This window comes from Lichenostomus cassidix, chromosome 1 (assembly GCF_008360975.1).
Source record: "Lichenostomus cassidix isolate B80296 chromosome 1, HeHo_3.0, whole genome shotgun sequence".
NCBI lineage: Eukaryota > Metazoa > Chordata > Aves > Passeriformes > Meliphagidae > Lichenostomus > Lichenostomus cassidix.
In genome coordinates this window covers 105,157,780-105,174,955 of record NC_139479.1, presented here as the reverse complement: position 1 = coordinate 105,174,955, position 17,176 = coordinate 105,157,780, and the positions used below count along the sequence as shown (strand labels likewise).

The 17,176-nt window shown below is 36.3% G+C and overlaps 1 protein-coding gene across 2 annotated transcripts; it reads right to left on the bottom strand.

Annotated features, from left to right (window-relative positions):
• Positions 1 to 256: 256 nt before the first annotated feature.
• On the bottom strand, positions 257 to 16,921 carry LIPI (lipase I). 2 transcript variants are annotated; one of them, XM_085075057.1, is made up of 10 exons: positions 16,668 to 16,921; positions 13,210 to 13,586; positions 11,541 to 11,649; positions 10,772 to 10,873; positions 9,659 to 9,748; positions 8,370 to 8,537; positions 6,847 to 6,939; positions 5,187 to 5,298; positions 4,657 to 4,830; positions 257 to 1,068 (listed from the first exon to the last, which is right to left on the bottom strand). In XM_085075057.1, the coding sequence occupies exons 1-10, from the start codon at positions 16,714 to 16,716 to the stop codon at positions 981 to 983; spliced, it is 1,362 nt and encodes a 453-aa protein (XP_084931183.1). In that variant the 5' UTR covers positions 16,717 to 16,921; the 3' UTR covers positions 257 to 980. The 2 variants fall into 2 exon arrangements, with proteins under 2 accessions (XP_084931183.1, XP_084931192.1); XM_085075066.1 differs by lacking the exon at positions 257 to 1,068 and adding an exon at positions 1,081 to 1,734.
• Between the last annotated feature and the right edge of the window lie 255 nt (positions 16,922 to 17,176).

The window sequence follows — 17,176 nt, the reverse complement described above, 5'->3', positions numbered from 1 at the left end:
ATAATGTGCATAGGATGCATTTGCACAGAAACCAGCACTAGACACATAAAACAGCCTTACAGAATGAAAATACAGCCAGCTGTCCTCCTATCAGTTCCATCAGTAAAGGCACTCTGGGACAAGAAAACATTTTTTTCTGAACTGGAGGAGGGGATCTTTATGTAGTGTTTATTCCTGCTCACATCCCAATAGGTGGAAAGCTGTCATCAGTCTCAACCCAAGCAGCAGCTCTAATTCCAAGAGGCCCAAACAGAAATAAAATGAAAATAGATTTATTTCACCTCTAAATTATTCTCTTCAGAATGCACTCTAGAATTACTTCGTATCTGAAACAACCCTGCCCTATCCATAGCTTTCATTGAAAAAAAATTCTGAATGTCTGCAATAACATCCATGTACGATGAGCATAAAGACAACAGATTTAAATTGGAAAATTTACAAATGTGCTCACAAATATTATTGTTCCACTTCTCATCCTGAGACATTGTATAAAGAGAAAATGTGAATTCATTTATCCAATGAACACAGCACAGCAAAACTGTTGTGTATGAGATCTGTAGATCACATGTAAGTATATTAAATTCACTTAGTTGACAGATCATTATGTTTCCATGTAAAAGCCATTACAAATAATAAATATTTAAATATACATATGACAAATAACGTGCCAGGATTATGCAGATAATTCATATTTAATTCAGTAGTTGCTTCATTGCTAACAAATAGTAATGAACAAACCACTGCATGTTCTCCACCATGATACATTTACTTTACTCAAATAATTTCCCAAATACATACATGTCTGAACTTTTCAATTAATTTCAGCCTAAGGCACTCAGAGCAAGTAATACATATTATCAGGTAGACTCTTGAAAATAAATCTAGCTTATCTCATTTCCTTTCTCATTGCAGTCTTTATCCTGAGGAAGCATCAAAATGTCACTGTTGTAAGAGAAATTAGGTTAGTAGTAGCTCTCTCTTCATATACCCCTCTCAGAGCAAGGGATGGGTTTGAAGGTTAGTTCAGTATTCTCCACCAGAACAAAATCATATCTGCACAGCTGCAACCTACAAAAGCAGAAAAAGAAATTACACAACAGATAAAGTTTACTTTAACACAAAAAATATTCCAGTATTTGAATTATTAAAACTCCAGCATTTACCAGTTCCCAGAGACTGTACTCAGGACAAGAAGTGTCTCCTTGTCTAGGTTTATACCCTACTTCATGCGTTCTTAGAGTAGCTTTGCCTGACTGAAAAACAACCATGCATCAGCTGGAAGGTGCAAAGTGGCATGAGCAAGAACTCTATCACACCAGTGTGAAGTACAAAGATGCAGAATTTCATCCATTACAGCTATTAATCTGTATTCAAATTAACTCTTTAGCAGCACGACCCAAAATCTGCACGACTGCTGTTAACACAGGGCCTGAATAATTTGAGTTCCCTGAATAATTTGAGTTCTCTGCTTTTATTTCACAGAGGAAAGTAGAAAACCATATAATGATATTTTCTCTTTCACTTCCAATGACAGCACATGTAAGAAAATTTAATGCAAGAGAGCAATTTGTCTTCTAAACACCTAGAAAACTCACAGCTGCCTAATACTACATGAACACGTAAAAAGGTCACAAAGGGAGCCACATATACATGAAAAACTTACTTTTCCAAGTCAAGATAAATGCTCTGCCTTTTAGGGCAGAGGCAGGTCACAGTCCTGCTCCTCATGCACTACTGTAATGTGTGGGGAGAGCTGGTTTGAATAGGCAAATGACTGCCACACCCTCTGATGGCATCTCCACAGCATACAAGAGATGAGACTCATATTATTTAAAATTATCTTCTCTATTGCTCTGAACTCACAGATGTGGCTATACCTCACAATTCACCTCAGCCTGGGTGGTAGAATACAGTGAAACAGCTACAGGACAAAGCCTGTGAGAGAACTTCCCAGCAGGTGCTTCTGTTGTTGCCTATTGTGAGATTTCCAACCAGTCAAGGCTCCACATCTCTGCATGTGAAAGGACTGTCAGATTTCCATTTAATAATATGGCACCTTTTAAGGTCTCCCCAAAGGTAAGACAGTAGTTTTATGACCAAAAAGATCAAGACAAATTCTGGTGTTCCATACAATACAAAGCATAGAATTTCATCCAGACCTTCATCAACAATTTGTTTTGATCTAAATTCAATGTTTCACTATTATAGTATTTTTGTAGTATTATTTATATCTAACCACAGGGGATGAAATACCTAGCCAAACCATAATGCTGAATTCTAGAAATAAAAGTTTATGTTTTCCAACATATTGTATCTCATTTGAAGTGAAATCCATCTCAGTTTGTGATTATTGAATAACAGGAATGCCTCACAGGAGAGTAGCCCTGAGCAGGGAGCAGATTCACCAACAAGGAGCAAAACGCAAATAATGTTTTTGTTAGGTGAGGCTTCCTTATCCCCTCACCCCATATGGCTTCTCTGCTGTCTACTAAAAAGCATGGGTGCGCCACATTGTCTTTTTTGGTAGAGATATTTACAAGGTCTTCTTTTTGTTATCTCTGTTCTTGTTTTGGTCAAAAAAAAAAACAAAAAAAAAAAAAAACAAAACAAAAAAAAACAAACGAAAAACAAAAAACCCAAAGGTATCTGGGCTGCGTATCTTTGAGATACCTTCCACTTTAACTAGGTTTGAATTCACTGACAGGTTCATAAGCTTTTTGGGATAACTGACACCTGGACGTGCACAAGTTAGCAAAGTTTTCTGGTTTTATGGGTGAGCAGAAATGATTTATCTCAGGGATCAGAAGAAGAGTACGAAAATTATGTGCCCCTTTCAGCACTCCCATATTCACACACCATCTGTGTGAATAGTGGACCAGCCCAGCAGACAATTTTCAGTGATATTACCCAAACTCCCACAGTTTGCTACTAACCCAGACCTGGGCAGACTGAGACTCCTATTGTCTTTTATCCCTGCATCTGTCCCCTGTTTTTTATCTACTATTTTGTTATGAATAATTTAAATATTTTTATGTGGTTTCTAGCTGATCATCCTGCATTAAATTAATTGTTGTAATTATATGTAAATAAGGTAAATATAGGTAGTTATAATTACAATGAGCAATTATGTAATTATACCAACAAATAGTGTTGCAACATCTGCATGCAAATTACCTTCACATGCTGATTCAATACAGTATTTTCCACTGTTCTCTAAAAGTATCTAACATGCCTCTACAGCTGCAATCTGATGAGGCTCCACATGAAGGACTTTAGTGTATCCTATATTAAAGCATATCAAGGGCATCTCACTTTTAAACTAACAAAAGTCAGACTAATGGGAATGAAAACTCAAAGCCAATAAGGGATGTTCACTAAAAAACTTTCTTGTTTGTTTGCTAGATCATTGTCTGAGAATGTCCCTAGTGCAGACAGGCTTACATGAAATATATCATCTGATTTATCACCACTGGGCTGAGAAAAAAAGTTGGAATATGATTTAGAGCTTTTCACCCTCTCTCATCACCAAATGCTTTTAAATGAAATCATGCCAGTTCACCTGAGAGCTTGAGACTTATAGCCTTCAACAAGTTAATAAAGTCAAATGTATGTACATTCTGGGATACTATTTTGATTACTAAGTGTTTTGTTTCTTCCTAAGTCTCTCCCATCCATCTTTCCTGGTAAATATAAAATAGTAGATTAATTTAAGAAGGTTTCATAATTTTTGCAATGTATCATAATAAATTCCTACTAGGCTATTATCATACATCCTATAACAAATCCTCTAATGTTGTATCTCAATAAAACATACTGACTTAAGTCTTCATAAGTATTGTAATATTATTCTCACCAATTACTCATTTGATATTACTTATTTGATAAGCATTTTTAGGTTTTTACTTTAAATTCTGACTCTCTTGAATTTGCCATTCATAAGAAACAAATTAACAGCTCTCAAATAAAGTACTCTTGCTACTCCTGTATGTTCTTTTCACAAGATGCAAATGAAAAATTTAATTGCTAGTGTTACTGAACAAGTAAATTTGGAGATTTAAAAAGAACATATGGTAATACTACTGATATATTTTAAATCAGAAATAATTAATAAAAGCTTAGTCATTACAGTCGATTATTTAAAAAAAAAAAAAAGCAGATGATTTAATTTTAAGTGTAAGCAGACATAGAGTCTGGTCTAAGCCTAAGACCAGACTGTGTTCTGGTCTTAGAAGGATGTTTTCTTCAGCAACAAGAACAAGAAAGCTATTCCAGTCACACAAGCTGCTGAAGTGCTCCATTTCATACCTGGGTATGGAAGGCTGTGTACAGACACATGAGTAAAATCAGAAAAGTGCTTAATAAAATTTATTTTATGGAGAAGTTGACCATGCAGGTGTAAATCAGGCTGGTCCTTGAAAGCACATCTGTGACACAGAGCACGTGTGACATCTCCACATAAAAGGTGCTGTGCACTAAATGTTACTGTACACAGCAGCTCTTCCACATGGCAAATCTGATCATCAGTTGGATGAGAAGAATATTCGTGCACTTAGGAGTATGCAATTATAAAAAATAATGCAGGGAAATACACATTATTAAGAAAACATCCTGAGCAGCTTAGTTGATACCCAGCTGTGATGCATGACAAACACTCACCTTTTTGGATGATTGAGAGATTTCAGCTTCATCTGAAGAATCCTAAGCTTGTGTTTTGGGCCTATTAAAGTCTTCGTAGAAAAGGTCAAGGAAACTTTTGCTATTTTTTCAATGTCTTGATGAAATCCAGTTAGTATTTTGACTCTTTTATATTGCTGAAATGTTGAAGCTTCACTAAAGAAAAATATTATTTTTAGTCAGGCTTTTGTTAGCTGAGTAATATTCATTATTTCTAGGCATTATTATTAAACTGGGGAATTTTGTGAGATGTATCAACTTTGAGCATTCAGAACAAGGACAGCTAGAAATGAATTCAAACCAGTACCATGCAAGGACCTGGGAAAGGATCACCAGTGTGAAGGCATTGCCTCTGACACTGAGCCACATCCAGGAAAAGGTGCCATGGCCAAGTCTTAACAAACTCAGGATACTTTTTCAACTTGCAAGCTAACAAGTTAAAAGGTTTAGGAAACTCAAAAAAATAGTCCTATAAGGTGATAAAAAAGATTTAAAGAAAAAGCACAACATACCTATTCACCTGTGACTCTACTGTGTTTCCAGCATAGTCTGTTATTTTAACTTTAATGAAACCTCTCCTCATGCTTTTATTCCAGGTAGTAATGTCCAGTAAGTAGTTATACACTTCAAAAATAAATAGGAAATAATAAGAGTCAAAGAATGACCTCAACAGGAAACAGTTGTTATTATCACCCTGTTAAAAGTATTCACTGGTTGATGTAAGGAATAGTGACTCTTTACTTTTATGCTACCAGTTCAAAGGAGAATAAAAAGCTGGCCTGCTCCTGACCTGCCCTGTGCCCTCAGAAACCCTGACCTGGCCTTCTGTAGCCATCATCAGTATTGGAACCACACATCTTTACTGCTCCCATGTCAGGACACCAATAAAAACTTTCTTCTTTTTTTGATGCGTTGCTTATTACCATTCTCTCCTGGAAGACCAGGACTAATATGAGGCCTTGTCTTTCTCAAGTTTACAATTTCACTTATTTTTAAGGCCTCCTGTTAATTTCTATTTTCTCAGGTTTCCAAATATCTAAGAATTAAGACTTTAATTAATAAATACACTCTTTTTCAGACTGGTTTGTTTTTCTTCCTGATTTTGCATATCTTTCTTCCCACTGGTTTTCCATGTTATCCCTTAAATTTCTTCTGTCATTACAATATTTCTTATTCTGCTCCATGTTCCTCCTCCTGTCTTTGATAATATTTCTCCCCCTCTTTTCTCCTTTCTACCACCACCAGAGTGGGGCAGGGGAGGACAGTAGCAATAGGTTTGGGTTGAGCTGAAAGACATTGGGAAGAGGAGTTATTTTATGTAACTTTTATGTAAAAAAAAAAAAGTAAAATCCATCACTTCATTCACCTCTCCTCAATCTTATGGAAAATATAATGACATCAGCAAGCATGACTGGGACTACCTGTGCCTGGCCACAAAATTTGCCAAGATGATGGAAAAACCTAATGGGAAAACCTAAGTTCACTTGAATTCCCTGTAAACCTGTCCCCATATCAAAACTCAAAGAACCTTAAACATAGCTAATTAGAAGTGGGTGCTACACTTGTTCAGGGTAGTGAAGTCTTTTAATACAAACAGAAATTGGATGAGAATCCAAACTGGACCTACATGGGTAGGTAGATATCTAAACTTTTGCAGCTGAAGCCCATGCCATGAAAGCTCATTCCCACACAGTATGACCCTAAAAGAGTCAGCTGAGTTTTCCCTTCACTATTTTACTCCTAGGAAGTTGACTACTGTAAGGTGATCTCCTCCTGGGGTGTCTCTTTTTTGTCCCCCACCCAGGGCAGCCTCGCTTGCTATTCCTGCTCTCTGAAAACAGCAGCATTGATCCCATCTAAGCAGGTTCTATCAATCCAGCTTTTGCCCTATCACTTGCTTCTCAATTTCTGTCTTCCTTCTTCCTCTTGGCAGTCTATCCCATTCCTTGTAAAGTGACATTTCTTTCCCAGTTCACACAGTATTACTTTCTCTTCTGCCACCATAATTTTCCTCCAGTCTGTGAACTGACACTTAGCTCATGGGTTTTTACACCATTTTACACAGTGGCTAACACTAACTTTCTTTTTTGTACAAGATTTCACTCCAGATCAGTTAAAAATAACAGTCATAAATTTTATAAAGATGTTTTATGTGTGTATTTAGTCACTCACTGCAGAATGGGTCTTTGTCCGAGGTATCAAAATAAGCTTTCGTTGGTGAACTCTTTGGAATCAACAGTTTTTTCCATCTATCAGCATGATAGCCTGAAATCCAAAGTTTAGATATTTTATTTCAGACATTTAGCAAAATTGTGATACACATATAATTACACAAAAAAATCTCACACAGTGACAGATTTAGCTTTAGTTTTCTTAAATATCCTCTGAGAAAGAAAACTGACTAGAAAAATGAAGGAATGCCCTGAGCATAACAGACTGTAGTATGCAAATATTTCATTCCTCTAATATCTTTGTATCACTAAAATTGTCATAATGTAATATTTATCTATTTAGTTGAGATACTAACTCCAAAAAGTAGTGCTTGCAGACCCCTGCAGAGGTAATAAAAATAAATCCAAAAAAGTAGTCCACATATTTACAGGGAGAACTTAAGGAACAGCTTTCCTTTCTTTCTTTTGAATCATTATATATTTTTAAATTCTTCAGTCTGTTTGCAGATATTGTTTAATAAAAACTAAGATACTCTGCAAACCCTCTAAGCTCATGGATTTAACATAGAAAGAAATTTATACAATTTTACTTTTATTGTCTTTGGGACTTGTTAATAGTCCTTTTTTCTAGAATGGATGATACTGTTCTCTCCCTGTTAATCTCTTTACCTAAACTAGACAAGGAGGGTTAATTCCAGGCTGTGTAGCTTCCACTGCAAGGCAGGAAGCAGGAAAGATTGCAGCAAAAGGATGCTGCTTCTCCACTCACTTCCCAGACTCAGCTGCTGGCTGGGGAAATATTTCTCCACCCCTACCCTGGGCATTCTGTCCAAGGGCATCAGGCATGGCTAATAACCATGCTGGGAAAGCCCTGGAGTGTTTCTATCCTACTATAAGGTCCTGTTATGGTTGGATTTTATCATAAAATAGCACACAGATCTGTCTATCTACGCTTTTTCTTCTAAACCTGATCCAACTAATACAGGATACATATCCCAGCATAAGGGTGCAAAAAAAGACAAGGTACAAATTGAAAGTTAACTTCTAATTCTGTATTTTTAAAATTTCATTTTCAAGAAAGCCTTGCCAACTCAGAAATGCTCACACTATTGTAGCTCTTTTCAAACTGCCCCCAGATCCTCTCTAAAAGCAATAAAACAAAACTAAACTCAAATCCCCTCCAAATGAAAGCTTGATTCCAAAAGAGGAGCCAGAGAAATCATGAAGTTGCTGTAAACATTATTATTCTTAGATAAAACCCATAGGTATTCTAGGGATCATTACAAACTCTTAAAGCCCAAAGTGATGAACTAAGTACTATTAATTTCTCACTAGAAAGGGGAAACACTGAATCCATTCCATATTGGAAAGCATAAAGATCAAAGACTGGGAACATTCAGCACTTGTGCCTACCAGAGATAACTACAAAGCAGACAAAACCATGAACTTTAAGCTACTTTAACAGTAGTACTTTGACTTCCCAGGAACTCTCACCCAGCTCAGTACAGATATGGTAATGCTTACCCAGTACTGGACAGGACATTGGCTGGAAAGCATCACAATCAACACATTTTCCTCTCTTATAATTCAAGTAGGTGTCACAAGGATATGTTATTATGTCACACTTGCTTTTCAAAGATGATAAGAAGAGGAAGACAGATCTTTGATGGTCACATTTGAAATACTCAACTCCTTCAGGAAAGACAAAAAAAAAAAAGAGAAATAAAAAAGAATATGTTTTGGTTTTTTTTTTTTATGAAAAAGAAAAGCCTGGTAAAAGTAGAATCATAGAATGGTTTGGATTGGAAGGGATCTTAAAGATCATCTTGTTCAAAGCCTCTGCCTTAGGAAAGGACACCTTTCACTAGACCAGATTTCTCAAAGCCCCATCCAACCTGGCCTTGAAAAGCACCAGGGCTCATCCTGTGGTATATCCACAGCTTCTCTGGGAAACCTGTGCCAGTGTTTTACCACCCTCTGAGTGGCAGTTTGGGCAAAAAAAAAAAAAAAATTACCATGAGGAAAATTTCAGAGATTCTTTTCTCTAGTTTTCTGGGAAAATAAATTCCTTCCTTTCCTAACAAAGCAAACTCTGTGAATTGTAGAGATGAAGATGATGCTAAGGCAAGGGATTCTCCCATACTCACAGACACACAAGTGGAAGATTTATGCCTTTGCAGCAGCTCTAACTGGTAGCAGCACTGTGCAGATTAGTAACGGAAAACGTAGAAACAAACACACCCAAAAAAGTAATCAAAAATAATCACCAGCAGCCTTGCCTAAGACTCATGGAGGTTGAAATAAGCAAAAATTCTGCATCAAAAGATCATTTCATGAAACTGTTTTCATCCTAGAGCTGAAAAGACATGTCTGAAACCAAAACCTAGTTACTCACTGCCAGCCAGGAGGAGCCTAAAACATAATGGGGATGTGGAAGCCTTGCCTTCCAAGTCATGTGGAAGGGGTCCTGCCCAAACTACAGGGACACAAACCCCTTCCCCCATACCTTGCCATATATAGCTACAGAAAAATAATTATCAGTATATTCAGGTTGTACATATAGTACAATAACCTAATTTCATCATGCCAATATCAATGATTTGATGGGATATATATGTTATAGCAAGATTTTTATTTTTAAAAAGTGGCAAATGTCTTTATTGTTTCTCATTTGCTGAATAGGGATGGAAAAGAAAGAACACAGTCTCAGCTCCCATATTACTCGCTAAGTGCAGTGTACATTCAATTCAATTTAACCTTTTTCAATCTGATCTCAATTTTTCTTCTCATTAAATAAACAGATTTTTATTTACCACTGAATATTGTTTTTGGACAGCCAGGCTGATCCATTCCTCCATTTGGATAGAAATCAATGGCTCCTAAAGGCTTCTTGAACCCTAGTGCTAAAGTAAAAACATCACAAATTAAAAAAACCATAAAGAGAATTATTAAGGCAATTATTTATCATTATATTCACTATAAAACCATGGAGGTCATAAAGAAAATTTTTCCAATACCATTCTTTTTGTACTGTAAATTAAAGTCATACTATGAGGTAAAAGTCAAGGGTTTTTTCTTTTGAAGAAAATTATACATATGTAAAATGCTTTACACAAATGTGTACAAATTTGCGTAAGATTTCTACTGCTGCAAAAGGGAAAGAATAGAAACAGCTGTAACGGAGATATTATTTACAGAAATAAATTTATGAAATTCATGTTCTCTCCAGCAAACCAAAATTCTTTCCCAATGCAACTTCATTAGAGTAAGATTTTCCATTTTTGGAAAATTGGATTCTGACGTACACTAATACCAGCAGGAAATCAAAGTACAAAACTCTGTATCTGTCCTATAAAAGTAAGCAAAATTCCATGAGTGAGGGTTAATTCAGACTGACATACCTGCCTTTTTACCACACATTATCTTTATTCACATAACTGGAGCATTACAAAAATTGGTATTTTACAGCCTCACATATTAAATTTGTATTGTAAAATGCTTAATTTTTAATATTATTGGATAACCTGATATGAAACTGCAGAAATAATGGGACAAATATGGTATGAAAGGTTTACTTACAGTTTTGAGGAAAAAATTAAACCAGATATTAAAGCATAGATGAAGCAGACTTTACAATGTTCTTTTTAACCTTAGAGTAACAAGATTTAGAATTTTAAGCAGTGGCTCTGTGATGTACTAAGTTGATACAGCAGAGACTGACTGTCTCAGAAGGGATTAAATCAGTGATAACCAAGGTCTTGCAACCTCTGTGCTCATACACACTTGCATGGCAAAAGAAAGTTCATGGTAACACAAAATATACTCCTGCAGCACTATTTGGATGTTGCTGAAATAACTCATTCCTTCTCTTTTGCTTTCCTGCCTTTCCTCAAGCTGAAATGGTCAAGTCAAGGCTATGCCATTACCATCAATGTCTGAATGGATTACATCCACAAACTGTGCATCCGTAGGATCCAGTCGCTGCTCTGGGGGTTCTCCAGTGAACCAAGGGCCTGCTGGATCCAGACCTAAACAAAAACCACATTAGCATTATAAATCCTGGGCTCCTTCTACACATATATAAAAGGCCAACATCTGAGCATTATTCATCAGTGATTCTTCATTTTCCTGGCATTAAAATAACAAAAAATCAAAATTTTTTTCTTCAACTTGCTCATCAAGGCAAAGATTCCTACCAGGAGATTGATCAACCCATATCTATGAATTTATCTCTCTCCCTAACTAGATGTGCTCATCTCCCATTTATTCAATTGAATATAAGCCAGCAGCATTGGGAATCAAATCAGGAGAATTCATTTTGTGTTTTTCCCCAGAAAATACCAGGGAAATGTATATTTCTACTGTACACTTCACGAAACCAAAATGCACAATATAAGCGCTCTCACCACCAGAGCACAACTAGTCAGAAACTCAGGTAGAATATAATTTGACTGAAGTGGCACGTAGGTGTAGCACTCAATTTTCATTTGAGAGACTACGGGTAACGAGGTTGGAAAATTTAATCTGTAATTTATGTCCTGAAGGCAGACTTTCCCAATTTCCTGAGCTGCAATCAGGGATATATTTAGCCTCACGTATGTCATTAAATATTCAGTTCTTGTTTGTCAATGTTTCAGTGCTCTGACAACAATACAAGGTACAATAGAATATGTGTACTAGGATTAAATACCTTACCTGTAATTCTGCCAAGTTTGCCATTGTACTTCTGGCCAACAAAACCAGCTATATGAGCCCCAAGGCTGACTCCAATCATATACATAGAGTCAAGAGAGGCTCCATCCACCTATCAGGGGAAAAAACCACCAAAGCCAGTCACACACACTGTCACTGAACAGAAATTAGTAGGCTGGTTTAGTTTTCACTTTTTTCAGTACTCTAAGTTATATTTCTAACTTTCTAACTCTAAATCCAAAGGGAAATTATGAAGTTCCTTTCAGTTTGCAATTCTGTATTAGTTGAAGAGTAGCAATTATGAAATTCTTTATCTAAAAAATGTAAAAAGGAAGCTTGAGTCACATTTCTCCTGAAATGCCACACTAGTTAGAAGGGGAAGACATTTATCAGATATGAAAAAGATGAACCAAAACTATGAACTAGGGGGAAAAAATATTCCCCTGCTTTATCCTTCCAATAAAATAAATTAAAACCATAATGCCACTAACAAATACTAATGCAACACAACTGCTGAATAATGGTGCCAGTTGCACACTTTAAAATGCCCATTCCACAAAGCAGGCAGTATTAAAACAAGTCAACCAAAATCTACTGAAGAACTCTGAAACAGTATCAGCAGACCTGGTTGGAATCCCTGCAAAATGATGGGATGCCACAGGATCTGAAATATTAATATGTCTCAAAATGAATTAACAAAGGCTTCACAACAGCTTGTAAGTGTGAAAGTGATAGCTGTGGGACACTACAGAGCTCTCTCTCACCACTTTCATGACTCACACACGCTGTCACTGTTTGCCAGGCAGATCTGTAAACAGCAATTAATCTAATTTCTGCATCAAGAAATTTGTGACATACACCTTTTTAACCCCCTCTGGAGTGGAGAGTCTTCTTACAGTCCTATTTATTTTTTTAATTCCATAACTATAAATCTGCTGGCATAATTACAAAATTATCACTCTATCTAGTCCCAGAGGACAGACTTTCTCTCCTTTCACCTTAGCACTTCTCAAAATGTTGGATGTTTTTCTCAAATTCCACATAAATATTCTTTTACTGCACAGCATTCAAAATTTCTGAGAATGGCTGAGAAATAAGTGGCGAAAAAAGACAAAAATTCAAGTGACAAATCAGACAATGGCATAAATGACACCATATCATGTTTTGTTCATTTCATTAAGCAATAAGCCTAAAGCCCAGTTAAACCCACTGGAATCAAATACTGTTTCAGCAACTGCTTCTTGAGACAAGAAGTTTATACCATTTTGGAATTAATATTTACATCTTTGCCAGTGGTTTATTTCTCATTTAAAATATTTATTTATGGTAGATTAATAGTAAAAAGAGCAATGCAATGCCTTTGAAAAATGTTAATGCTGCATAATATTTGAACATCTCTCCCTTCACCTCCCCATTGGTGCATTCACTCTTTCCAGAAGACCTAAAACTTCCAGCTGGTTCAAGAAATCAGATGCACTTTCAGACACATTTCAGTGAAAGGGAAATAAGAACTGAGGTGAAGTTAAAGATATGCAGTAATAACTGCATGTGATTTGATACTGTTCACTGGACTTCTCTTTAGATATACTTTCAATATCCATTCCCAGTTAAACCTCCCAGTTAAACCATGCTCTTTACATTTATTCAGAACAGATGCAACACTCTGCCTTACCAGCATCTGGTCAACATAATTCTTCAGGATTTCTGCAACTTTTCTGCAGTTTTCCACAGCAGTTATGTAATTCACAGTTGTAGCACCACGATTCCAATCAACTATAATGAGATTAATATCCTCTGAAGACAGTAAAAGCTCCTTCATGTCACCCAGCCATGCCGGAGGAGATCCCGTTGGCCTGAAGCCATGAATAACAAAGACAATTTTCTTGCTTGTATTAAGGTACTCAGATGCAGTAATGTTGTGTTCAAGAAGTCTCTCAGAACAATCTGGATTTTCCCTTGTGTATAGGAGCAGCTGAACATGGAGTTCTGTTCCAGACAAAGCATTGCCTATGTTAAGATCGGTAAATTCGGGACACTTTTTCTCCTCATCTGAAAAAGATGAAAATGTTAAGACAGTCATTTGGTGAGTCAGACTACCTGAAATACCACCTGTTCACTTTTCTTTCCATATTTTTTCTACTGAAAGTGGAAAACTTCCACTTTTTGCACTCTCGAGCATTGGAATGAGGTGTCAAAATGTGCACTGAACAAGGAGATGCAGTTTAACCAATGACTCTGCAGATACCATTATGCTCCTCTGAACCCTTCAAATATAAAATTACCCTAATTTTTCCTGAAGATTGCATTTTCTCCTTACAGCTACTAACTGGTAGTCAGTGTTGATATGATCTTTTACTTCACCATCAACCTTAGGTTCTTGGAATTTTTTTCACAAGTGTGTGTTGTATAAACAGGAAGGATGTGGTTGTTTCTCTTCTCTTTGGGCCAGGGTGGCAATGCTGCCAATCCTTAGACCTTATTTGTTTGATCTAGCAATGAGAAATAGCTGTCTGATAATAAGAAGATGATCCAGAACCCTTCCTTAGCTTTGGATCACCATAAGGGCACCATTACCAAGAAAGAAGAAACAAAGGATACTCTTCTGTGTTTGAAAAAGTAAGAACCTAAGGGCAGTGTACACAATGGCTCAAGACAAACTGTAGGTTTTTGCATTTCTGTCTGTACTTGGACAATTAGGGTGTAGCAGGTTAAAAGCTGGTCAACAAGAGGATAGGGATTTTCAAAAGAGCCTAAAAAGATTAAATTTTTCCCATGTCTCATTATCAACATCCAAATTTCACACTTTAGAAAGTATCTTTTAGCTGCTGAGGTCTCATTGTGTGGATAAACCACTTCAGCACTCTGGGCAGAACACCAACACCTGTCACAGTTCTTTTATGGCCTTTTCACCTCTGCTCTGGTGTTAGCTGGTTTTTGGCCAAAGATGGTTTTGGGCCCATCTCTTGACTTCTAGTGGGCTGTGTTACTTTACACATTTGTCTGTCTTGTACTTGATGCCACCTTTCCCAGCTCATCATTAAAAACTTCACCAAACAAGTCAACTTCTAGAGGGCAAAAATGAGAAGAGAAACAGTACCTACTTAGTTCCTTAAAAATAATATAAAAAATGAGTCATAAGAGAAGCAGTTCTAGCTCTTCTCCTTTTATCAGTGACCAGCAAGCAGGTAGAACCAAATCCACCATATTTGAGATGGATAGCAAGCCTGCACCCCTTAATAATGAATAAAGCTTAATAAAGCTTGTCCTTAATAAAGCTGCAAAGGACAAATTTGTGTGGCTTACAAGGTATCTGAAATATGTGTTCAATACTACAGTTTGGATCTAAGCAAAGCTAAGCAATGTGAATTATGGCACTTACAGTGCAGTAATGATGCTGTAAAGACACTAATTCACTAATTTAGGGAACTAGACCAATCACCTCTAATGCCAAAACATGTATCTACAAGGACTAGATTGGTCACCTCTGGACTGGACATCACAAAAAAATAATGGATATAGTCCAAATCAGATCAGGCTTGAAGTTACAGAGTGTTAAAAATAGCCTGAAACTCCCTGCTGCAATTCAACCAGACAAAAATTCCATGCCTAGCATCATGTTATGACAGTCACTGCAATTATTACATGGAGAAAAAGAAACAATTATATTTCAAAATAAATATCTTTGTTCTCCTCATTAAAACACTGAATAATATAAGTAACTTTTACTGACGTTACTTGACAGGTTATTAACTAACTAGTGATACAGGAAGGCAACTTACTTCATCACTTGGACTTATCCAAGAAATTCTGAAACTGAGAACTGCTCAGCTGCAGTGGACTTGAATTTAAAGAAAATAATAATCAAGAACCTGTAAAATGTCATGCATGAGATGTTAACAGTATGTGTCCTATTTGATCTTGAGTTTTCATATATCTATATATGATGATAAAACTGGAATATAAATTATATTACACTAACTTTATCTGCAAAGCAAAAATAAAAACTAGCCATTTGATTACAGTTTCAAAGGTACAATATGTAACTCTCAATTTTGCCTGATGTGGTCATTCAATCCAAGTTTAATCACTGATCCTTAAAATTCCCTCCTTGCTATCTAACATATAAAAGATTCATGCTAAGATATTGCTGAGTATCCCTTTAAATATTTTGATTTTTTAAAATCATTTAATTGGTAGAAATAAAAATTATTTCTTCTAGAACCAGTGGAATGACAGTGAGATAAACCAGACACAGTCTGCTCCATGGGAGTGAGAAATCTATCAGAAGGAAATTATTTTAACTGACAAACCTATTTACTAGCTGGCAAATGTCAAAGGGAAGCAAATTGTTTACTCTTGGCTGTGAAATGACAGAAGTTATTATTTCAAAAGTAAATAGAGAAAAAAATGAAATGATGATGTCTTTTCTGTGGAATTAGATAAGTACTACAAATACATTTATAGATTTAATACTTTGAATTGTTTAGTGAGGAGTCATTGGGGGAGTTTTTTCAAACTGCTGTTTCTCATTGAATACTGGAAGCAATACCCACTGCCCTTTGCACTCTTGTTGCACTACTCACTCTTTTCTGTACAATCAAAACACATATGTAGGCGTTGGGCTGTTACACATGCAGTTTAAGTTAATATATAATTTCAACATTCTTGTACGCGTTTGTAAGCATTTTAAGTAACTTCTGTGGTTGAAAAGGGGAGACTCTTAAGTACACACTGTCTTTTTTGTGACTAAATTTTATTATTTAAAAGCGTAACGCATAACTCAAAAATCTGGCCACCTATCAAGTCAGCAACAACCAATAAACTCACATGAGTAGATTAGGACTATTTCATGATTACGTCTGCTTTGTACAAAGTGCACATACCTGAGTCTCTGGGCAAAGTACAGCCAGAGATAAAGTATCAGGCTTGGTTCTATTTATACCTTAAAATGAAAACTTATGTTTCAGTTTCAAAGTTATTGAATTTTCTTTATTAATCATCTGCTCCATTAGGCATAATTCATAAGATTTAATCTTAATCCTTTGCCCAATTTATATGAAGGAATATTCATTTTTTTAGTGTTTGATTAAAACCAAGATGCTACATCACAAGTAAGCTAATGGTTCTTACCTGATTTCACCCAGTAAATCAAACAGATGAAGAAACACAATTTCAGCATGTGGAAGAGCAGAAAAAGCAAAATGTAATATCCACAGACAAGAGGCAAATTGAGTGTTTCCTTATGCTAGATTTGTAACACACCGGAATGCCACCAATGAAGTGAGTGAGTAGGAAGTAGAAAGTAAAGCTGTAGTCAAGCTTCTGCAATTTATGACTCCTCCTATTGAGTGACTTCAGTAGGTAGGGTAGTTTCTGGGCTTTGAGGGTTGGGGCTGATTTTTAACCTATTTCCCTCTCTGGCTATCAGCAGATTTACACGTAAGCAAGTGATGTCATATATTACTGACAACTCCTGCATACATGGAATTTAGGAAGTGAGGTAACCAGCGGTGCATCCCATCAGAGATCCACAGTGTGGGGGGTTTTAAGTGTGTCACTGAACTGCAATTAGAGGTACTGAGATGGGCAAAAGGATCTTAGAACAAAAAGTCATTCTGGTGACAGAAGGATTTTCCCGT